Source organism: Gallus gallus, chromosome 4 (genome assembly GCF_016699485.2).
Source record: "Gallus gallus isolate bGalGal1 chromosome 4, bGalGal1.mat.broiler.GRCg7b, whole genome shotgun sequence".
NCBI classification, from domain to species: Eukaryota; Metazoa; Chordata; class Aves; order Galliformes; family Phasianidae; genus Gallus; species Gallus gallus.
Window position 1 is genome coordinate 2,012,035 of NC_052535.1, and position 22,681 is coordinate 2,034,715.

General features: G+C 57.9%; 1 protein-coding gene across 6 annotated transcripts; it reads right to left on the minus strand.

Moving 5' to 3' along the window:
- Nucleotides 1-76: 76 nt before the first annotated feature.
- Nucleotides 77-18,379, minus strand: DRP2 (dystrophin related protein 2). Of its 6 annotated transcripts, none has more exons than XM_025150290.3 (24): nt 18,236-18,379; nt 12,658-12,805; nt 9,852-9,985; nt 9,326-9,482; nt 9,013-9,133; nt 8,548-8,816; nt 8,239-8,385; nt 7,896-7,974; nt 7,361-7,421; nt 7,056-7,117; nt 6,779-6,853; nt 5,816-6,017; nt 5,520-5,605; nt 4,823-4,980; nt 4,562-4,728; nt 4,338-4,449; nt 3,985-4,121; nt 3,611-3,676; nt 3,348-3,413; nt 3,069-3,212; nt 2,343-2,580; nt 2,142-2,262; nt 1,982-2,068; nt 77-1,464 (listed from the first exon to the last, which is right to left on the minus strand). In XM_025150290.3, exons 2-24 carry the CDS (start codon nt 12,763-12,765, stop codon nt 1,445-1,447), a joined length of 2,817 nt encoding a protein of 938 aa, XP_025006058.1. In that variant the 5' UTR covers nt 12,766-12,805; nt 18,236-18,379; the 3' UTR covers nt 77-1,444. The 6 variants fall into 6 exon arrangements, with proteins under 6 accessions (XP_025006058.1, XP_015133879.1, XP_015133878.1 ...); XM_015278393.4 differs by having other exon boundaries at nt 1,982-2,071; XM_015278392.4 differs by having other exon boundaries at nt 77-2,068.
- Between the last annotated feature and the right edge of the window lie 4,302 nt (nt 18,380-22,681).

Genomic DNA, 22,681 nt, shown 5'->3' on the forward strand with positions numbered 1-22,681 from the left:
GCACCGGATGCTGCTCTGGCTCAGGGGGTACAGTGGAAAACAGCGTGGAAAGAAGAGGCCGGCGCACACACCGGAGGACCAGTATAAATACAAATTTATTCTCTTTCCAGAGCAGAGGTGGAGAGCAGCAGCCAGGGCAGCACTATGTGGTTATCAGAGCATCAGCCCGCCCACATCATCCCTCCCTGCTGCCCTCAGCACAGCCCAAAACCTGCACCCACAGCCCACAGGGCAGGCACACAGCTCCCTGCAGTGAGGATCTGCACCAGCTTGCCTTAATTCTGCCTTTCTCTTTTTATGGGGACACCCTGATCTTGTGCAGTAGCCACGCTCCAATGGTGCCATACCTGTTGCCACATCAGCATCCCTCCCTGGGGCACTGCAAGCAGCTCCCACCATGTGCTACAGCCAACCCAATGCCATCACCAACACCTCCATCCTCTCTCCACGACAGCAAGGGCAGTGACCCACAGACCATCGGGATGCTGGCACCGTGTGCCACCCGCCAGGCCCACACCTCCTCCATTGCTTCACACCTTTGCCAAAGTGCCAACCCCACGGCACTGCCTTGGTCCAACAGCCCTCCTCAAACACAGCACAACCAGCACAGCCAAAGCCCTATCCCTGCAGCACACAGGGACGCACCAACACACAGCCTTCCCTGCACCCTGCTGTGCCCAAGGGCTTCTCCTCTCTCTCCATCCCAACCCTCTCCCACTGCGGGGCACCCACAGCACCTGACTCTGCAGCTTTCTCGACATAACGCAGCCCCTGATCCTACATCACAGCCCAACATCCCGGCAGCCCCCAGGGTGTTCCCCAGGACAGCAGGTGGGACAGAGCCCTGCTGCCAGCCTGGCCCCCCATGCTGCCCCCATAGCATCCCGCCGAGAAGGGGAAGGGTCCCTGCAGGAGCAGGAGTTGGGCTGGACTGAGAGCGAAGTGCAACTACACTCAGTGTTAGGGTTTAATGGCATGAGTCCGTGAGAGTATTTAAGTACAGAATATATATATAATATATAGAAATATATGCAAATTAAATGATAAGGCTCTGTTATAAAGATCCTCCCGAGATAAGGCTACTAGCTGGGCTGAAGCTCTGGCATGGGCTCATCCCTACCCCACAAACCCAGCACCTCTCAGAGTCCCATCCATAAGGCTGGCAGCCGGCTGCTGTTACAGAGTTGGCTCAGCCCCTGGGAGGCTGCTCGGTGGCTGCAGGAGCGCTTTGGTGCCCATCACCCTGAAGGGCCCCAGGCAGAACCAGAGAGGAGCAGGGTGCTGAGCTCTGTGTGCCGTGCAGCTCTTCCTTCCGAGCCTCTCTGTGTGCAGTGCTGTGACCCCGCAGCCCCGATGTTCCCCTGAGATCTCCTGCAGCTCACGAGCATGGGGAGAGGAGGGGGGGAAGCGGCTGGGCAGCGGTTAGGCAAAGCCTCTGGAGGTGTTAGATAAGGGAGGTCATACCTGCAAGAGGGAGGGGAGGAGGGGTTAGAAGGTGGGGGTGCTCAGAGGTGGCACGGGGCAGCGCTGCCCTGCGGCGGGTTAGTGCTGGCACCAAGCACGTCTCCTTGCTGCGTGCACGGGCATTCAGCGGGCAGTCACAGAGCAGCCCCATCCCCATCCCAACGCCAACCCATCACATCCCCATCCCTGCTGGAAGAGCCGTCCTTGAGCAGCCAGGAGAGCTCACACCGCTGCTGTTCTGCCTCTCCCGGAGGCGGTCACTGCAGCCTCGCTGCCGTCACTCTGTCCATCCGCAGCACGGAGCCCGTAGGGCAGAAAGGAGCCAACACCTCTGCCCAGCGTGTGGCTCCGAGTGCCGTCCTCGCAGGCGGGAGGGCTCCTCCTCATCCTCTCCGTGCTCGTGGCAGTGGGGGATCGGTGGATGCGGGGAGGCTGGGATGGGGGCAGGGCTCCGCAGGGAAAGAACCTCATCTGATGGAGCAGTAGGATGCCAGCGAGGGGGATTTCACCCGAGTACCTCGAGAGTTGGGGAAGGCGCTGCGCAGCTTCTCCATGATGTCCTCCAGGCACACGCTGACTTCCTGCGTTTTGGCTTCCACCTCATCTGCTGAGGGAGAGGGCTGGGCTGAGCGGCGCCTGCACCCCGCAGCCATCAGCCGGGGGGCTCCAACCCTCACCTGCTGCTTCGGTGTCGGGGGTGTCGTGCTCCTTATCCCTCGGCTGGCCGCCTTCGGACTGATGTGGCGATGAAGCCAAGGAAGATGCTGCTGAACCGTTGCCGTTTGACTCTGCTGGAGGCTGGAGGGAGAGGGGCTCATGGCAAACCTCATTTCGTCCTCATCCCACACCTTCTGCCCGCCCCGAGCCCTGCTCCGTACCTGCAGCAGCAGCTCCCTCAGCCGGTGCAGCTGGGACTCCAGCTGCTTGTTGTGGTCCTCTAGGATCTGCATGCGGGTCTCCAGGCGGCTCTTGTGCTGCCGGAGGATCCGTGCCTCTGCCAGGAGCTCCTCGTTGCGTGGGTCCTGCACCGATTCGGGGGAGCCCGTAGCCAAGGTCGGGGATTCCACTGCCTCGTCGTGCTGCCACTTCAAACGCCTCAGCTCTCCCTGGAGGATCCTGCAAGGCAGCCCAGGTCAATCCAACCGCTCTCCTTTCTGGAGGGTGTAGAGACTCGGCTCCCCTGGAGGCTTTGCCTGCAGCTCCGCCTCGTTGGGGTGGCAGGCAATAGGCACCCAGCTGCCTCCTGGAGGCTCAGAGCAGGGGCAGGGAAAGCACAGCTCTCCTGCTGTGCTCGGCTGCGGTCCAGCAGCATCTCCACCGTGCACCAGGGGGGCTCAGAGAGGAGAGAGGCAGCCGTGGGCAGGGCTCACGTGAAGCAGTTCAAGGGGGGGTACGTGGGGTTCAAGAGGGGAACGCATTCTAGGGTTGGGCAGGGACCTTTTGAGGAACAGAATCTTGGGTAACACCAAGTCCTCACTGAGTTCAGTGCTCCCCAAAGGCTTTAGGACTCACCCTCCAAACCGGACCCCCACACTTTGGGCCAAGCTGGGTTTCTCCAAGCCCCTCATCTTAGACTCAAGCCCCTACTTGTAGTAGTCCCCAACCTGTTTTCATCCTCCAGGTGGGCCAGGATGCGCTCCAGTTCCCCCTTGTCATCCATGGGGAGGCTGCCTGGGACCTGCTGACTGCCTGCAGGCTCCCGGTCCGTGATGGGGCTGGAGTGACGCAGCAAGTATTGGTCCTCATCCCTGTTGTAGCAGGTGGAGGAGATACGGTGAGGAACACCGGAGCTTGGAAGTGGCTGCAAGACCCTTGGGTAGGTGGGGGTGCCCTAGGAAGGTGGGGGTGGAGCCACAGAAGCAGGGAGAGGGGGCAGAACTCACAGGCTATCATCAGGGGACAGGCTGTCACTGAAGAAGGAACAGTTCTGGTTTTCCATCTCCGCAAGCCTGGAGGAAACAGAAGTGGCTTGAGACAGCTGGAACGTCTGCTGAATGCACTCTAATTGCAGCAGTCCCTGGAAGACTTCTCTGTCCCCAGAGGCAAAGCCACTGCCAACAGCTGACACACAGCATTCAGGGAAGCATTTGCCCCCCAGTCTCCCACCCCGCTGCAGCCACACTGTGTGCCACGGCAGTGCTTGTACCTGCTGGCAAAATGCTCAATCCGAGAGTGCGTGTCGGCGTGAGGCAACATCGGGGAGGAGGCTGGTCTGGAAGAAGGGAGCACAGCAGTCAGCGAGACTCGTGGTCCTTGCTCACAGCCAGGGCTTGGAGGAGCTGCCCTCCTGCAATAGCTTAGGGCTGGGCCAGCCCTGAAACAAACCGCCTCCATCCCTGGGCCAGCTCCCCTCCACCCATCCCTGCGCAGCACCACCCTTGCACATCCACCCTTGGCCAGCTCCCTCTGTCCTCGGCCATCCACCTCCACCCGTCCTTGGGCAGCACTCCTCCATCCCACTGCCTCCGTTCCTGGAGGTGCCATTTCCCCCCTCGGTGACACAGCCAGCAGCACGCTCACGTCTCAGAGAAGTCAGCCTCCAGCACGGACTGGACAGGCAGGTACCCCCTCTGCGGGTGCTTGCTGAAATACTGCTTGGACCGAAACTTGTTCTTCAGCGTGGTGGCAAAGTCCCTCATGTTCTCACTGGAGGTGGTCTGCGGAGAGAAGAACGTGGCTGAGGTGCGGGTCGGCGCCCTCAGGGAGGAAATCCCTTTTGGGATGGGCGTAAACCCAACGCAGGCAGAGACAGGTCTGGAAGCGAGGAGGACGCAGCCCTCAGAAAGGCAGGGAGGGGCAAAATCAAGCAAGGTGGACATTGCTGGGACTGCATCAGCCTAAACGTCACCAGCTGTGGCGGCCCAGCCCCGTACCGGGGTGTAGTACTCCATGATGGGGTAGTGCAGCTTGTTGCCCTTGCTGGCTCGCCCGGTGAGGAAGCAAGTCTGGCAAATATCCACGTTGAACTGCTTCAGGCTGCGGTACCTGCAGGGACCGGGAGGTCAGAGGGAGAAGTGGGAGGCGGAGGAGCTGCTTTGTGTTGGGAGCGAGCACAAGGAGTGCCCGTGAGGTTCCAGACGTACTCCCCAGCCCCTACCTGAAGCCCTTGATGGGGCACTGCCGGCAGACAGAACACTTGGTCTGGTGCTTCACCTGCTCAGCCATGGTGACGCGGTGCAGCACGGCCAACCACACCATGGACTGCGGCTCCAGGTTGGCCCACTCCAGGAACTGGGCCGCCTCGATGGCAGGTTTCCCATGGCTCTGGGGAAGGGACAGGAGGAGATGCTCAGGGCTGGGGCCGCCCACTGTAGGGCACCGAGGGGACGGCCGGATAGACAGACGCCGCAGCACTCACGAATCGGAAGCAGCTGCGGATGCTGGGCTCCACGTTGCTGCCCCCGAACGCTGCCACCTCACCCAGCTGCCGTGGCACCTGGATGGCCTCGTGCAGCAGCACACCCAGGTGCCGCTGGTCACACAGCCCGCCTGCGTTCGCCACTTGGCTGAAGAGGTCTGCAAAGGGACAGGGAGGGGACAGCCCTGTGAGATGCACGGCTGGCAGCCGGGCTCTGCTTAAACCAAGGGGAAAGGAACCCGTTGTTGATTAAGTAACTTCATCAGCTCCCAGTAAACTGGAGTTTTGAGACTTCTTGAGTCATCGCTCCTTTATTTAACCCATTGGTGATCATGGCTTTCCGGTGTCCCACTGCGGTATCATAGTTAAAATGCAGCAAACGGGGCTCTCATTGACATGAACATGCCAGCCCAGCCATGCACCTGAGCTTATCCCTCGAGAAGCACCAAATAACTGCTGCCCCGTGGCGTTCTCTGCACCGCTCCATGCGAGCAGGACCCACGCTGCACCCATGGCTGTGCACAAGCACCTTCTAATTTGGGTGGCGTAGGCGTGGGAGGGAGTGAGGGGAGGTGATGCAGGCACATTAGTCACTGCACAAAAGCTGCTTCTCTGCTCTTTTTGGGAAGCGAATGGCTAAGCCAGAAAGTCAAAGCACTCCCACTTCCCCCAGCTTGCTCCACGCCAAGGGACTCACACTGAAACTTCTCCTTGACCTCCGTCCCGCACAGACATGCGATGCCTGTCTTGAAGGAGAGAGCCCTCATCTTCCCACTGCGGCCGCTGCAAGGCGAGATACGGCACAGGTGGATTTTTGGGCATGGGGGTCAGCAGGACAAACCCACGCCAGCCAGCCCCATCCCGACCCACCAGCCCCATCCCGACCCACCAGCCCCATCCTGACCAGTTGAGGCCATCCTGACCAGCTGGGGCCATTTTGCAGCTCCCAAGCACAGCAGCCCCAGCAATGGGGGGATGCCCTGGGGGTGGTACCTGTCGAAGACGTTCAGCAGCCAGTTGAGGCTCATGTCCACGCAGAGTGGCACGTTGACCAGGATGCCCCGCTCCTCCTCCAGCCTCTCGTAGAGGGATGTCAGGCAGTGGATGACCTCCACCACGTCCATCGCGCGGTCGCTGGGCTGCAGGTCGTGCTCGTTGAAGATTTCCAGGGCCGTGGCCAAGGTCACCATGTCCACTGAGTAGAGAGCACAGGCAGAGAGATCAGAGGTTGGGGGGGGGGGGGGGGTAAATGATGGAGATGGGAACTGAGAGCAGGGAGACACTGCCCCGCTGCGGTAGGGAAGAACGTTGGACGGGATGGGCACAGCTCCTGGAATGGCTCTCCCATTGTAAACCCCAGCCCAGGTATCCATCAGCCTCTCGAGACACCTTCTGTGCCATTTTCCTTCCCTGCTGCCGGGGCTAAAGGCAGCAGTCCCCTCAGGGCTGCCATGGGAAGGCAAAGTTCTTGGTGTCCTGGAGCCAACATGCCATTTCCACACTATAGCATGGTGTGGGAAGTCCTCCCTTCTCCTGACCCACCTGATGGTTGCACCAGGGATCCCAAAATTCACAGATATGGCTTTACAGCATTCCTACCCAGCACTCGCTGCCCTGACAGCCTCATCACCCACCTCCTTGCCCTTCTCAAGTGCATCTTGAATGAGATCACATCACTTCTGGAATGGGGAGATAGATACAGGCAACCAGAACTGATCAAGGAGCACAGGAAAGGGCTCTTTATCCCTTTGCTCTCTGATCCCTTTGGCTCACACCAACCCTCGAGCAATTCCACCCTAACCCCAAGGCAGACACCCCGCTGTGACTTCACTCAGCTTCCCAGCCATGGGCTCATCTCCTGGCCCATCCCTCGTGGTCTTCTGCCTCCGACAAGAGGCTGTGCTCATTGAATGCCTCTGCCAAGGAGACCCACCAGAGCAGGGAAATCCTACTCACGTCTCAGGGCTTTTTGCACCCGCCGCAGCTTCATAGCTGTCCGATAGGCTGAGAACTTGATGTTGTTCAAATCCGCTGCGGTAACACAGGAAAAGAAGAGGGAAACCACAGCTGAATATCCTTGTCTGCAGGGCAGGAAGCAGCAGCTGCTGCTCTCAGGCACCATCCCCACCAGCACCATCCTGGCTGAGCCTCACGCCCCATTGCCTTTGGGGCTGAGGGCATCTCACATTGTTCCCCATGCAGAGAAAAAGGGTTTTGGGGGCAGGCTCCTCACCCAGCGTCTGGTACAGCTCTGTCATCTTTGGGTGGTCCCAGCACGTGGTCTGTGCCTGGTGGCTGGAAGCACAGAAGGAAGCCAAGGTGTCAGGCTGAGAACCAGGCACCCAGAGACAAGGAAGTGACCCTGGGATGACGTCCCCTGTGCTGGTGTCACGGGCTGCACCCCCAGGACACAGCAGAACCAGGGGATGCCCATGGGGTTGTACCCATCAGCGGGGCACTGCTCTGCTGGGCTCAGCTGGCGCTCAGTGCCTCCCCCAGCCCACCCCCAGCTCCCGCTGCTGCACAGAGCACACTCACTTGATGTAGTATGGCACTTTGTTGGGGGAAATGGCTCGCTCCCAGGGAACCTGAACAGAGGCTGCAAGGAGAGAGGGGCAGAGGTCAGGCCAGTGCTGGGAGCGCCCTGGGGTTGGTGCTGCTGATGGTGGGTGCCCTCCAGCCCCCCATCTTCAGGTGCTGGCAGACACTGCCCATGAGAGACCTCAGGAAGATGAGGGCTCATCCCATGCTCATCCCACCCTAGAGGAAAGAAGCCCTTCTGTGACCCTCAGCCTTCCCACCACTCCACAGACATCTTATCAGTTCGGGCAGCTGGAAATACTACCCGTCCTCCCAGCTGGGAGAATGAGGGCTGTAGAGGCACCAGCCATCTCCATGGAGGACTGCCAGCCCCGCAGGGCTCAGCGTTGCTGCTGCCTCCTGCTCTGCTCCCTGTGCACCAGGTACAGGATTTGCGACCGCATGCTGCCTCAGCTTTTGGGAGCGCTGTGCCCGAGGACCCCCACCCTGTGCTGCTGTACCCCAGCTCAGCCATTGGGACCTGCCCACGTACAGGAGAGGAAGTGCTGGGAGCCCGGCCCGAAGTCCCGGTGGGCATCTTGGAGCTGCTTCAGGCGTTCATTGATGGAGGCCTGCAGGATGGATGGAGGGGTGTGATGGCACCCGTTGGGCGTTTGGGGTGGCAGCCCCACATGGAAAGTTTGTGGACGGACTCAGATGTGCCCCAGATCACCTTCCTCACCTCGGTTCCACGTTGCTCAGCCATCAACCTCCTCCCACGGGCTGGGGCAGTACAACCCATATCTTCATCCCACCCTTACCCATGTTTTCACAGATATCAATGCAACCGGAGCAGGTAAATGACCCCCATCAGACCCCACCTCGCCTCACATCACCTGCAGCTGCTTCCAGCGCGTGTTGATCTGCTCCAGGCTGCGGGAGTTCTCCATGGACAGGTGGACATCGGAGATGGCGAGCTGGTGTGCGAGGTCATTGACCACCTTCACCCCATCCTTCATGGGGGAGAGCTCCTCCTTGAAGAGCTGTGGTACCACATCCAGGGGGAATGGGCACAGAGCAGGGGAGGAAGGAGAACCGAGATGTCAGTAGCCAGATGTGGCTCCTCTGCTCCAAGCTGGGGTCGGCTGGCTGCTGCCCACCCCTCCTGCAGACTGCAGCTGGCTCCTCCTCAGAGCCACGAGTACCTTGGTCGACTGGATGTGCTCTGGTAAGGAGTCAATGAAGAGGTCCCCGATGGGTTCCCAGGTTTCACGCACGCTCTCGGCCTGATCCAGTGCCGTGCTGAGCTCCTCCATGGCCCCTTTGATCTCCAGCAGCTGCTCCAACGTCCGCTCGATGTGCCGGTGCTGGTCCACGCAGCGGGCTGTCAGCTTCTCCCACAGCTCGCTGGCCACGTTCGCCTGCTTCCAGACGAAGCGGCTGATGTTCTGGATGCGGTGCCGGGGGGACGCATCTGAGAAAGCAAAGCAGGTGAGGCACACAGAGGGCAAAAATGAGAGCCGAGGACAGGAGCACAGCTCGTTTCCTACCAAAGGACAGGGCAAAGCCGACGCGCTACGGCAAGAGGCACGGCAGCTGTGTGTCACAACTGCCACCCCCCTCCGGCCCCCCAGGGCCATAGGAGAGTGGGGAACGAGGGCTCAGCAGACCTTTGCTTTCTGAAGTTGGCTCTTCCAGTTCCTCAAATGGGTGCTGGGAGAGGAAAGCCTGCGCTGACTCTAAGACAGAGTAAATGTACGGCCCCCGGGACTTCACCTCTTCCATGAAAGCCTGCAGAGGAGAGCAAAGCACGGAGGAGATGACAGGCTGAGCTGGACAATTACGTCCTGCTGCCCTTGGGCCGAGGGCTGCAGCGATTTACTCATCCGTGGGCCACCTGCAGAGACTCCTCGGTGACATCGGGAACGTGGGTGTAGGTGGGGGCTGTGTGCCCTCAGCCCAGGTTGGTACGTGGGGACATACCGCGTGCGTCTCCTTCTCCTGCTGCACCAGGAGCACATCGCCACGCAGGGGCAGCTGCGCCGACAGCTCCTCATCCTTCTGGCCCAGCCAGTCGATGATCTCCTGGAGGGGCACCTGCAGCTTCCCACTGTGGTCGGAGAACGCCTCCAGACGAGCCCTGGAGGAGAGCAGCGACAGCGCGAGGTCACCGGGACGGGGCTGTGGCCCCATGGGGATGCTGTGGCTGCAGGTGGGTGCTGGGCAAAGGATGCTCTGCAGACACCCTGCACCTTGCAGCCGACAGCAGAGCACCCAGGACTGCGCTCAGGGCAGCGCAGGGGGCTTGGCTCCGTGTCCACACAGCTGAGCAGCTTTCAGGAGCCAGCAATGAGGCAAGAGGCGATTAACACGCCCCAGTTAAGCTCTCTGTCCTGCTGGCTGGAAGCTGCAGCCTCTGAAGGTTGAGCTCATGTGGGTAACGCAGGGAACGAGCTCGGAAAGCTCCCGGAGAGCACACGCAGCCCACAGGGCCGGCCGGGGGTCTTACCGAAGGCTGTGAGATTTCTTTTTGATCTCGTTCCAACAAAGATTCATCTCCAGAGGGGCCTGGGGCCCAGCAGCACTGCCGGCAGCCCGGGGGGTTACACACGAAGGTCCTGTGCCATCCTGAGAGCCTTTAACCTGTGCAGAAACGGAGCTGGCTGGGATGTGGTGCCCAGAGGGGGCTGCCAGCACTCCCAGCACTGCTCCCGGTGCCAGCACTGTGAGGTGCACCACCGCTTCTCCCCTACACCCCCCCACAACCAGCAGTGGCACGAGAGCTGCTCCGAGGGGAGCAAACAGCAGCAGAACCCACCCCGGCTGTGTGCACAGAGCTCCCTCAGCAGCACCCCTGCAAAATGGGTGCTGAGCATCCTCAGGGAATGAGCAAATCCTACCCTGAGCCCCCAGCACCGCCTCACACCCATTTGCTCCTACGGTGGCAACGAAGGCATCATTGTGCTTGCTGACCACACCAACACGGGCTGGCAGGGCCAGGAGCATCTCATGGGATTTGGGTGAGTGAGGCTGGGGATTTCCTTTCCAAAGAAGCGTGCAATGCATACACACACACACACACACACACACACACACACACACACGCTGCATTGCTACAAGCAAGGTGTCAATGAGCTTTGCTCACAGCGTTCACTCTCGTGCTACTTTGCTACCAGAGCTCATTTGGGGGCTAATTATCCCCAGGTGACTAATCAACCATAATAAACTGCGTTATCGCTTCCTAAATGGCCCATGCAACAGGCAAGCTTCTCCAGAGAAGGCAGCAGCGTTTCTAAAGGGAAGGTGTGGGTACTCCTTGCCTTCACTATGGGCTGCTGGAGTGCCCCAGAGCAGTGAGCAGGGACATCTGCCAGCCCCAGAGCTTGGCCAAGCAGTGCCCGCTGTGTGCTCGTTCTCATGGAGGAGTCAAACCCAACGCTGCTAAGTTTGCTCCTTCCAAGAGCATCTAACACCGGTTTGCAGGCTGCTCCCCCGCCCTGCTGCTCCAGGAGCACCGAGAAAAGAGAGAAACCTGTCGCCCACAGAGCTCACAGCGATCTTGGGGCCATGCACAATGAATCACTCGAGCTAAAACTGCTGCTTGCACGTAGGGAAAAACAAACACAAACCAACAGTCTGCCCGCGCAGCTCCTCCTGTTGCCAAAGCGAGTTACCCCAGTGCTGCTGGGAGCAGCCAGCCCAGGGATGCCAAAGCAGGACAGCAGCTCTACCCGTGTGCAGTGCAGCTCAGCAGCAACCACAGCCCTCCCAGCCCAGGTGTGCAAAGCCCACAGCTCACGGACTGCAACCTGTGCATCAGCCGGTGGTGGCGGCCAAGCATGGGCCACCTCCCCCCCTAGGACAGCCCCCTGCAAGCAGGCAGAGGGCAGAAGCGTTGCCATCCACCCGAGCATCCCCTGAGCACTCCTTCCCCAGGGCTGCAGCAGCAGCAGCCCAGACCCACGTCCCCCTCCAACCCATAGCAGGACTCTTCCCAGCCCAGGACTCACGCAGGCTCTGGTGATGCTGCCCGCCTGCTTGGGGTGCAGTGGGGCTGCTTGGAGCAGGCATTGCTCTGGTTCTGCTGTGCAGCAGCGGCTGCCCGGGAGGCAGTGAGCACAGCTGTGAGCACAGCACAGGGCTGCCCCAGCACTGACCCCCCAGGAATCTGGAGGGGGGCGGCCGTGCCTCCTCGCCGGCCTCAATCCCAGCTTTGTGTCTGCAGCATTCCTGCAGCCTCCAACCTGCTTTAACCCCCGGGGTGCCACCGCTGCACACCCCTCACCCTATGAGGCTGGGGGGGGCACACAAGGGTCATTGCCAGGGGTGGGGGTACCCAGGTCCCAGCAAGCTTTGACAACCCAGAAGGCAAACCTGCCCTCCAGTCTTAACTCAAGGTACCCTCCACGCCCCAGCTCAGCACTGAGTGCCAGCACAGACACTCCTGCCCATCTGGGTGCAAAGACTTTGTTTTTGCCAGCAGGCTCCCCGTGTCCCCCACAGTCCCGCTGGCCAGCATTGTTCCCGTGCTCTCCTCCACCTACAGGGAGGGAATGAAAAGCTCCCTGTCTCCCTGCACATCTGACCGCTGGTGGCACCGCCAGCTGCTTCTCCCACTACTTTACCCATCCCCAAACCCTCTGGCCCCAGAACCCCAGGATGGAGCAGCGCTCAGCCAGCAGTGGCAGCCCGGGCAGAGCGCTCAGACTGAGTGGGACAGCAGAGGAAGGCTGCGGAAGGTTAGGAAGGAGGAGACCCTCCTGGGCTGACACTGACTCAGAGCCAACACCCCACGTAGGGACAGAGAAAACCTCAGGTGAATACAGCCCAGACGTTCACACCTTTTTTGCTGGGATCTTCTCTCCTTCACTCCACTCCTGCAGAGCTGCCCTCTGTCTGCCCAGTGCAGGTGAGCAGGAATGCTCAGGGCAGAGCATCCCCAACAGAAGCAGCCCAGGAGGAGAACAGCCCCCTCCACCCCACAGCATCTCAGCCTTTGCTTCTTCATGTGCTTTCCAGCCCTTCCTTTCCCCCACCAAACACTCCTTTTCAGCCAAAGCTGACACGTCCAGGGAAAACAAACCCAACCAAACACATCGGAGCACCTGGCAGCAGCAGCAGCAGCAGCCCCTTGTTCCTTATCCCAAAGGAACATTTGAAGGCAGCTCTGCAGGCCGCTCTGCTTCAGGAAACCCTTTGCAGCCCAAGCGCTGGAGGAGAGGTAACGGCCCTCATGGCGCACGAGGCAATGTGGGGCCGGGGTGGGGGTCCCCACGTGCTCCATAGGTACCTGCACACACCGCAGGAGCTCTTACCTGGGACAGAGGGTGGGCAGCGGATGCACGCCGCGCCTGCTCAGCCACGCGCCACTCAGGACACCGCGGGACGACGAAGGGCCATTCCTGCATCACCAGGGGCTGCATCGGCACCGCCGCTCATGGGGATGGAGAGGACCCCGGGCACCTGGAACACAGCGTGACAGGCAGCCCCTCCTCGTGCTGAGCCCATCGGGGGGCTGAGCCCATGCAGGTGGATCAGCTCCTCTCTCCCATCGCGGTCTTTTCTACCCGACTCAACATCCCATTCTTCCTCCTCCCCCCCCCCCCCCCCCAACTTCTTTGCACCTCGTTATGTAATTTGCCATCATATTGGCCCACACACGATGCTGTGCTTAAAAAAAGCACCGGGTTTCCCAAAGCACAGGAGATGCCTGCATTAAAAGCAGAGCAGGGAGAAGCTCCCGCTGCACCCAGGACAGACGATACCTTCAAACACGTCTCATCTTTGCTCTTAAATCCAGAAAGGAAATTTCCCAGCACCTCATTCCCTCTCCTCACCAAACCGGTTCACTTTTTATGTGCTTTTTATGAGGAGCCGTAAAACTCACAGTTTTATTCCATTTTTAAAACCTGTGCGACCATAAAGCGAGCCAACAGCAGCCCCACAACTGCTGTGCATACCCAAACAAAGCCTCCGGCCTCTGCTGGTTTGTTCTCATTGCCCGGGGTCCGACTGAGCCAGGACAGCAGTCTGTCCCATTGCTGACACCGCTCCCTCTTCATGCAGAGCGGATGGGAAGACAAAGCCCAGAAGGAAGCAGTGTGAGAGGTGCTGGAGTTCAGCGCGGGGCTCAGAGCTCTGCTCCTCCTGCCTGGCCCCGTGTGCTTCCCCTGCCTTCCCCCTCTGCTACATACGTTAAGAGAACAGCTTATCCTGGTACGGTTTTTTTTTAATCCCTTTGCAATTTCTGCTGCCACAATCCTCCCCATCTCCAGCAGAGCGGCCCGCGCTCAGCTCTCCAACGCGCAGATAATCCAGACTCCATCCTCTCCCCTTCCTGCCACTTGCACAAATGAGCAGCACAGGATGCGCGCGGCGGCACCGGGCCCTGCTGCCTTCCCCAGCGCCGACACAGTCATCACAGCTCCAAATGCCTTCGGGGCCTCATTGGGTGAACTCACCCCTAGGCAGGAGACAACAACATCCCCTATCGCCAGGATGGCCGTGCTGTCAGGGGCTCAGCTGGCCCTCACCCTCCTGGATGGGAATTTCATCTCCCGGACGCGATTCTCAGGGCACAGAAAGAGGTTTTGCCTCAGATTGCTCCATAGAATCCTGCTGAGCAACGAGTGGGAAACTCATGGCTTTGGGTAATGAGGTTCTGCAACATCTCCCGGCAGCCACCAGTCTGCAGCCTCAGGTTTCCACCAGCACGGATCTGCACTTTGCTCGAGGATCAGTCTCCGTGGCTGGGGTTGGTGCTGCTCTGCCCTCTGACTGCGGGGCCGGCAGCTCTCTGCTCTGCACCTCCTGGCTGTGGGGCTGCTCACCTCCCTGCACCAAGGCACGGTCCCATCAGACACAGAGCCACAGCACGAGGGAACAAGAGCCCATCCCAGGCAGCTGCTGACATCCGGACGTGGAGAACCCGAGAGAATCTGGAAATAACCCAACTGTACAGCAGCCAGCACAGAGCCACACATTCAAGGGGAGAGACAAGCAGACGGCAAGGAGAGGCTGCGAGCAAACCAGGGTGTGAGCCTCTGCCAAATCCCAGCTCCTGCAGAAGGAGAAACGTTCCTGCTCTGCTCCGCCTCTGTACCAAAGCGCTGCAGCCCAGCACCGCGTTCGGGCCCTGCAGCACATAGACCAGGATGAGCCTGGGAGCTGGAGAGGGGTTGGGATGTAAGAACAGAGCCTCAGTCCTTGCAGAAGCACAGGAGGACAGCAAGGAGCTCCTCCAGCCTGGGGCGCTGCGAAGGCATTGCATCAATACAGCGCTTCCACTGTTTAAAACCCTCCTGATGGGAACCCAGCCCCACGCTGTCCCCAAAACCTGGGAATCCCCACCACGGTTTGCACTGCAGCTGCCCCATATCTCTATGGGCAGCCCCAGGATGGGCTTCACGGGAAGCCAGCATCCCACGTGGGTGTTGGATTTGCAGTTCTCTCTACATAAAAGAGCAGCAAATACAGCGCGCGGGGCAAGAGGTCCCTCCATCGCAGGGCCGATGCTTTGAATTGCTAATCAGCTCCAAGATGTTCTTTCCGGATTGAATATTTCCACTTCAGATCCTGGCCTGTAAGGGGAAAACATGGCAAGGTTTCGAGGCAGGGCAGCTCAGCCCTTATCCCACAAGGGGAACGGAAATACAAACACACTCCCCGCTGCTGGAAATGTTAATGGCTCTGTTGTTGTTTAGCTTGCTGTACCAGAGAAGTAATAACATTTCAGCTCAGGGTCCTTTAAGGGGAAAGGTGGGAGGCTTGTGGATATTGCAAAGTTCAGCTCCCACGTCTGTGCTACCCAAGGGAGCGTTCCCAAGCTGAAGGCAGCGGGATTCCCTCACTGCGCATCCTGTCCCAGCAAAAAAAAATGGCTTTCTGCATCTGTAAGTGAATAGCTGGGCTCTGGGAGCTGTGCCTGGTGGATCCAATTCCCAAGACCCAAGGAGGTCAAGGCTCGGGGAGACAGAAGTCCTCATCCCGCTGGGAACGAGCTTAGAGACAACACAAGGAGAGGGAGGGTCCGTGCCACCATGGAGGGCTCCATCTCTTTACAATCCAGGAGCAGATCCTCAGCCACGCTCAATGGAAACCACCCCACAGCTCCCAGTTCTGGTAGTTCTGCCCTACAACAGCCGGCAGCAACCTCCTATATGTGTGGGCACTGAGAGCCCCATCATCTCAGTGCTCCAAAACAGATACCAAACGGGACGCTGCGTGAACCTTCGTCCTCTGTGGCACAACCTGTCCTCCCAGGGCACTCCCTGCCAGCTCCCCATGGCTGATGGCAGCACAGGGCCCCTGTATGAGGCAAATGCCCTTAGCAAGTTGCATGAAAGCTTTGGTGCATCTGGTGCAGGGCACGTGGTGTGGAAGGGACCTCATTTGCTAAGAGGGCACTCTCCCACCTAACAAGCTACACGCTGAGATGACCACTTCGGGTTTGAGCTCACAGCCAAAATGCTTTTAAATTCAAGGAATAAGGAGGTGTCAGAAGTCTTAACAAAGAAACAGGGTCTCTTCTGCTGCATCTCTGTTTTCTCAAGCCAAAGAACACACAGAAATCTCAGGTTACGTTCCTCATGCAGGAAGTGGGGACCCGGATGGCCCCAGCCAACAGTGCGTGCCCATAGGCGGCCATGCCAAACGACTGCTCCTCTCTGCACAGAAATAACCTGTGGCAGTCGAGAAAGAGATCTCAGATCTTCCATGTGCCCTTCCCAACTCACAGCTGGGTTTGAAGCTGCTCTCTCCAAAACTCGCTTTGCTGAGGGATCCTTCCCATCCCTCCTCCTCCTGCAGTTAAGCAGGCGCTATGCACCGAGCTTTGCACCTTGAAATCCAGCCACGGGTTCACAGCCCCATAGTGCTGGGTGGGCAGACAAAAGGTGAAGGGGCAGAAGCCAGCATCCTCCCCATGCCCAGGAGGGACAGCAGGGCAGCATTAACCCCCTTAGTGACTGCAAGGATGCTGCAGAGCGCTCTGCCTTCTCTGTAGCCCTGCAGTCAGCCTATTTCCACCCACTGACAGCCCCAAGCCGTCTGCCTGTCTTTCTCCTCCAACAATCTGTGCTTCCTTCCCCTCCGTTAGCAGAGGAACAAGTCCAGCTGCATGGCGAGAAACACGTCGCCCATTCGCCATGCTGACTTTCAGCTTCCTTGACACTTCATTTCCCATTTCTGGTGTTAAAATAAGATCCGCGCACTGAGAGCTCTGCCCTCACCCCACGTCTGTTCATCCATTGCCCCCAATCTGTGCTCTCCAGTCACGAGAGGTCCCATTTCCTTCCCTTCCCTAAGCTGGGTCGGAGCTGCCTCATTTTTATGCCAGAGGAAACAGTAAAGGAAAATGGGCTGGAGCTATTCTGGCCTCATTCCAAAGAACTGTTTGATCTTTAAACACCTGTGAAAATGAGGGTTTTGGAGGAGCCGATTCCTCCTGCTGGGGACGCCTGGTTTGCAGGAGATTTGCAATTCGACCTCCAGGTTTTTATCAGAGGCGCCCAGCCTGATGTGGAGGACCTGAACGCACTCCTCCCAGCGGTGTTCTAATCAGGAATTCACCACACACCCCGGGAAGTCGGGGCTTCAGTCGAACCCATCCACTCCCTCCCATCCCCTCTCCGCTCTGTGTACCTTTGAGAAGAGCCATTCCAACCTGAGCAACCCCCACTCATGGCTGTGCTCCTGAGCAGTCCCCACGAGTGTGAGTCATCTACCCCAGCAATTTATCTACCCCAGTTATTCACCCAGACAGGGTCTCTCCTCATTCCGTGCTCACTCAGTCAGTGCTATAGAGAACGGACACCTTGCTCCCTTCCTGCAGTGCCATCGTACACCTGGCAGCATCCTGCACATGGAACTGGCAGGTGGCAGCAGAGGTGGCCCCAAACCAAGCAGGCAGAGCAGCAGGAGCCCGTCCCCATCCAGATGGGGTTTCGCATGGGATCTTCTCGCAGGGGACCCTGGGCAGGCAGTGAAGGCCATCCAAAAAGAGAGGCAATGCTCGTGGCTCTGGAGAGACAGACGTGGGGCAGGCAGAAAGGAAGTGCAAAGGGCAGAGATGAAACGCGACCACACTGAGATTTGGTTGGATGGTAAAACCTAACCCAAGCTGTCCGTTTGTCCCACGGCAGCGCAGGGCGGCGGAACAGTCCCTGCTCCAGTGATTTCACTCTGCAGAAGGGAAGACTCAACACCTCAGGGACTGCACTGGGGACTGGCACAGCCTGCCGTGCACCAGGGGACACTGACCCACAGTCACCCCACGTGGCATCCCACCAGCCCCGGGTGGCTCTACACACACGGTGGGGAGATCAGGAGTACAACACGAGGCCTTGAAAGAGGAGGATGAGGAGAACGAAGCTGGGAGAGGGAGGATCAGGACATAAAGGGAGCGAGGCTGCGCTGGGCAAGGCAGGGAACAAAAAGGGCAGTGCTGGGACGACAGCCCGATCCCAGCTGGAGGTATCCCTACCTCTGCCCTACAGAACGCTGCTGGGAGAACAGCGGCAGGCCAGCACACAGCCTGCTCTGAGCGGTCCAGCAGGGAAAGAAGGAGAGCTGGCAGAGCAGGGATGCTCTCTGCTTTGTTTGCGTTTGGCATCCTTAAACTAACATCCTGATTCCTATCGCTAAAGCAGCCCACATCAGCATCCCCTCCCGACCCCCAGCCTCCCCTATGGGAACAGCATCATTAACCCCCCCTCTGTCCTGCCACCGTATTCCCCCAGCCCCTTTCTTTTGTGCTCTGTGAGTTCCCTCACCCGCACGGACAGCTCCAGATCTCTCGGAAGGGATGCACACACGCCCAGGGCTGCGTTTCCGAGCACAGCCATCCCTCCTTCCCCTTTCCCAGCCCCACGGTGGGATTTCAGCACGGCCTACCTTCCGAGCACGCCAGGTCGGGAAGGCGGGCAGCAGCCAGGAGCAGGGGCTGTGAATCAGCAGAGAGGTGCCCGTGACAGGGCTGCATGCTGGGGCTGAGCCTCCTCCGCCGCCACGTTGCTATGCGATCACATCGCCGGGACCAGTGGCATCTCTCCGGCACGCCGAGATACCCTTGGGTGGGTGGTGGAGGGAGGGACAAGGACAACCCCACGCTGTTTGCACCCTTTGGAGGTCCTTTGGCCACCAGCCCGAAGGAGGGGAGGGAGAGCAGCGGGGATGCGAAGGCAGACACACGCACAGGAGGAGGAGGAGACAAAATACACATGGAGAGAAGGAGGGGGGGAGAAAAAAGGGAGGGGGCTGGAAGGCAAGCGCACAAAAGGCACCCTGCTCTGACCTCTGGACACCCCGCACTGCAGCCAGGCTCAGGTGTGCATCCCACTGCTCCGTGGGGGCTCTCACTGTGTATTACATACGGCCATACACCTGTGCTGCTAAGTGCCAGGCGTGGTCACCTTGGTCCTGACCCGCAGTTTGCAGTGAGGTTTAAAGTCGATTTCCTTTTAAATGGGCTGCTTTTAAGGTAAGGAGCAAAAAGGAGAGGAGAGCCTGGTTTGTGACACGCTGCCTTTTATCCATCGAGAAGGCAAACAAAGGGAGAGCAGGGAAGAAATCCTTAACCAAAGGTGTTTAAACATGAGGGTGTTGCCAGAGAGCAGAGGCAGGAGCCGCTGGTGGGGCTGAGGGCGCGAGCAGAGCTGGAATTTGGGTTTCAGTCCACATATAACAAAGTCTGTGGATCTTCGGGTCCTCCCAGCCAAGCAGATTGAACACATCAGTGGTGTTATTTCTGCAGTACAGAGCTCCATGAGCTGGCCATGAGGATCTGCTCCCCATCCCACGCTGTCACTGCTGGGTTATCTCAGCCTGGGAAGTGTAAGCTCAGGTGATGCTTCAGCTGGTTTGGGGACACGGCCCTCCCTGCTGGCATCACGCTGCTGGGAGGTGGGGACGAAGGGATCAACCTGAGGACAGGTAGGCACCGCACGCCTCCGGCTTTCAAAGCCTCAGTAGCATCTGCCTCCACAACAGCCACAGCGATGCAGCACAACCTGCCCTGAAAAGCTGTATTTAGAGTGTTTAGCCCTGGGTACGGGCTGGGAGGCGGACCAGGACTGTCTCTCCCCTGGGCTATTTCTGTGCACGCTCACACACAAATAACTGCTGGGTTAGCTGAGGAGAACGAGAGGGAAAAACAGCACTGGAAGGGTTGCCTCAGCCCTGGAGGCATTCAAGGCCAGGCTGGATGTGGCTCTGGTGGTTGGACATAGCAGGGGGTTGGAACGAGGTGATCATTGTGGTCCTTTTCAACCCATGCCATTCTATGGGTTGTCCAGCAGCCCCCATCCCACCACTGCACAGAGGGATGTGAGCAGATCAAAGTGCATCTGTCACCACCACCGTAAGGGACACGACAATGTGGATGAACAAAGCAAGGAAGGATCAAGCCGAATTACACATGCACAGGAGATGGACATCAGCACACAGACACGAGCAGACAGCACAAACAGCAGAAATAAGGCACTTTGCAGCACACATCCCTGCACTATCAGTAATATATATATATATATATCAAAATACAGTTTAGGACCAGGAGGATGCAGCAGGAAATAATCTCTTGTGTCAGCTTCGCTCAAGTTTGGAGACAAACCAGAATCTCTGGTGAACGACTTGCTTGCAGGGCTGGGAGCGCCGTCCCAGGGCCCCAATACCTCGTGCTGTGAGGACATAATTAGGACAAACAGGCTGGCAAGTCAGGGCTCAAAGGAAATCAGGGAGACACGCTGTGATCTGCCATAAACACGGCCCTTCACATCAGTGCTGCCACCATAGGAAGCGTATGGGAAGAAATGCTTCCAGTTCTGAAGGTAACCCCAATACCACCTGCTGTGGAACTCCAGGATCCCACCACCCACCAACACACACCTTTCCCTGCCTTGGTTGTTCATGCTGTACTAAATAGCAAAGGTTTGTCCCCATAACAAAACTAGCAATCCCCATTGGCCCGAAAGGGACATCCCAATATGCACAATGCTAAATAGAACACACAGATGTACAGCAGACCAAACCCCGGTGGGTTTATAGGATCACAGGGCATGACCCAGAAGTGCAATTAGTTCTGATTTACACCAGTAATGCTCCATCTTAAATGGCAGAGCGTAAATCAATTTAAATCATTGAAACAGACGTTGATGGACCTGGATGAAGGTGGCATCATTCACACTGACTGAATGCAGAGTATGGGATGCTGTGAGTGCAACCGTGTTCTCTGATAATGGCTGGATGGGGTCTATGAATGCTATTTGTGAATCATTTTAAAGCTGGAAATGGGAGCGTTTGGTACGACCCCAAAATCTGTACTGCTCGCTCTTTATTCAAAATCAATATTAATTTGGCCAAATCACTCCCGTTGGAACCTTCCGTAACACAAAGTGCCTTGTAGCACCAAGCAACCGAAGCATTAACTGCAGACCTGACAGCCCCATCTTCAGCAGAGCAGCCCAGGTGCTCACATAGTCCAAGGCAATTAATTACTCTCACCATCTCTCTGCCTGCAGAGAAAGGGATGAGCATAGGTTATAGGAATGATAGAGAAGTACTGTGTGCACTTCTGAGCACCAACTCCAACCACTCCGTGCTTCTATGGAAGCCTACAAAGAGGGGGTGCATCTTACAGCCCAAAGAAACGCTGTCTCTTTCCCAAGTGCCACCAAACCCCGTGCTGTGCTGAGATGGAAGCTCCCTCCTCTGGGTCTCCACCTATCTGAAACAACAGAAGGGACCGAATTCTACCATGGCAGTCCGTATCAAACTGACAGTGATGAGTTTTTGATGTGGGATCATTGATTGGAGCGGTCGTGCAGTGCCCACCTTCAGAGAGGCAGAAGGGATGGAGCTCACACAAAGGGACAGAGCCGCTCCATTCCCATACACCAGATAGGTAACCGTGTGTGGGCAGGGAACACAGAGGGCCTCACTGCAACGAGAAGAAATAAACCTCAAATCAGGAGCCCTACATTCAGCTTGAGACCAATGTAAGAACAGTTGCCCAGACATCAAACCCTACTGTTCCTCCATCTGCATAAAGGAAAAGACATCAAGTAAATAACCAACTCCTTTGGGAGCATCCATAAACACCCAGATCTCCCAGGCAGATTCCGCCCTGCCTGAAGCGTTCAGGAGAGCAGCAGGGTTTCTAACAGCGTGATACCCGGGGTGAGGGAACGGGGGAGCTGTGCAGGCAGGCAGCGTGGAGCAGAGCGGGTCCCCCTGTGTTTGTTCCTGCAGCAGCAATGGAGCAGCTCTGAGAAAGGAGAAGGGAGGGAATCTGTTCAGAGCAGCAAGCAAACAGAGGAAAAGAATCAGAGGAAAAAAGCAGCAGAAGGGAGGTAGGGATAGAAAAAGCAAAAGGCAGACAGGCCTCTTTCAGGGGCTTCTTCTTGTTCTTCAGAGGCTGTCACCACGTTTGTGATGTGCTCTCCGCTCCCTCCCTGCTCTCTGGGCTCTGCATGCAGAGGCAGGAAGGCGATCAGGCAGGGGCTGCTGAAAGTCACTTCAACACAGAACAGAGGCGCCCTAAGAGAAAGGAAACTGCTTAGTGATCCATGTGCAGGCAGCTGGAGGGGGGAATGTCATGGGCATGGGATGTGTGGAGAGGGCTGGGGTAAACCTGCAAGGAGAAAGCTAGTCCTGGAGAGTGGGCATTCAGGGCTTAGTGGTAAGCCACACACACAGGCAGCTTACTGCTGTATTCCTTAAAGGAAGAGCCCAAATGCATTAGGCAGACAGTAGGATGTTCACCTTGTTGTCCAAATCCAGTGCCTGGGGAACTGCACCACATAACAGCACCTTAACTCCCCACCTCCTACACAGCACTAAGCAGCCCAGTCTGTGCCACATCTCTGACAGTGCCCACTGTGGGCTGATGGGGGTCGATTCGTTAAGCAGCAGAACGGTATCCCAGCTGAGCATACAGGTTTCTAATGCTGTCAGGGTCAGAATTGTATGTTGAGGCTGTGGAAGGTGCCCACTGCTTTGTTTGAGGACCATTTGAGCTGATGTGTTTGTAGTGAGCCTGGAAGGAGAGCAAACTGACAGCAAATTCATCAAGGCATTAAAAAAACCTCTTTGCTGTGGGAATCTATTCCTCATCTGGAACATGAAACCAAGACCAGAAATAAAGGCAGCATCACAAATCAGCACTTCACTGAAACCACCAATACTGATCACAGTCAGCTGGGAGTTATGGCACTGCATTGACAGCTGGGTGCAGAGCTCAGGAGCCCAGAGCCTAACGCCACCTGACCACATGCCTTCATCGCCTTAATCAAACACACGATTTGGCAAAGATCAGACTAACATCAGCACAAACCGTAACCGTTG

What these genes read in the sequence shown, in the direction of transcription:
- DRP2 (XM_040700012.2), bottom strand. Translation starts at nt 12,765, where the DNA reads ATGCAGCCCCTGGTGATGCAGGAATGGCCCTTCGTCGTCCCGCGGTGT. An exon ending in TGCCCCATCAAGGGCTTCAG is followed by an intron (nt 4,450 to 4,561) that starts GTAGGGGCTGGG and finishes CGGTCCCTGCAG; the next exon opens with GTACCGCAGCCTGAAGCAGT. An exon ending in CACCTGGAGGATGAAAACAG is followed by an intron (nt 2,581 to 3,068) that starts GTTGGGGACTAC and finishes GCTGCCTTGCAG; the next exon opens with GATCCTCCAGGGAGAGCTGA.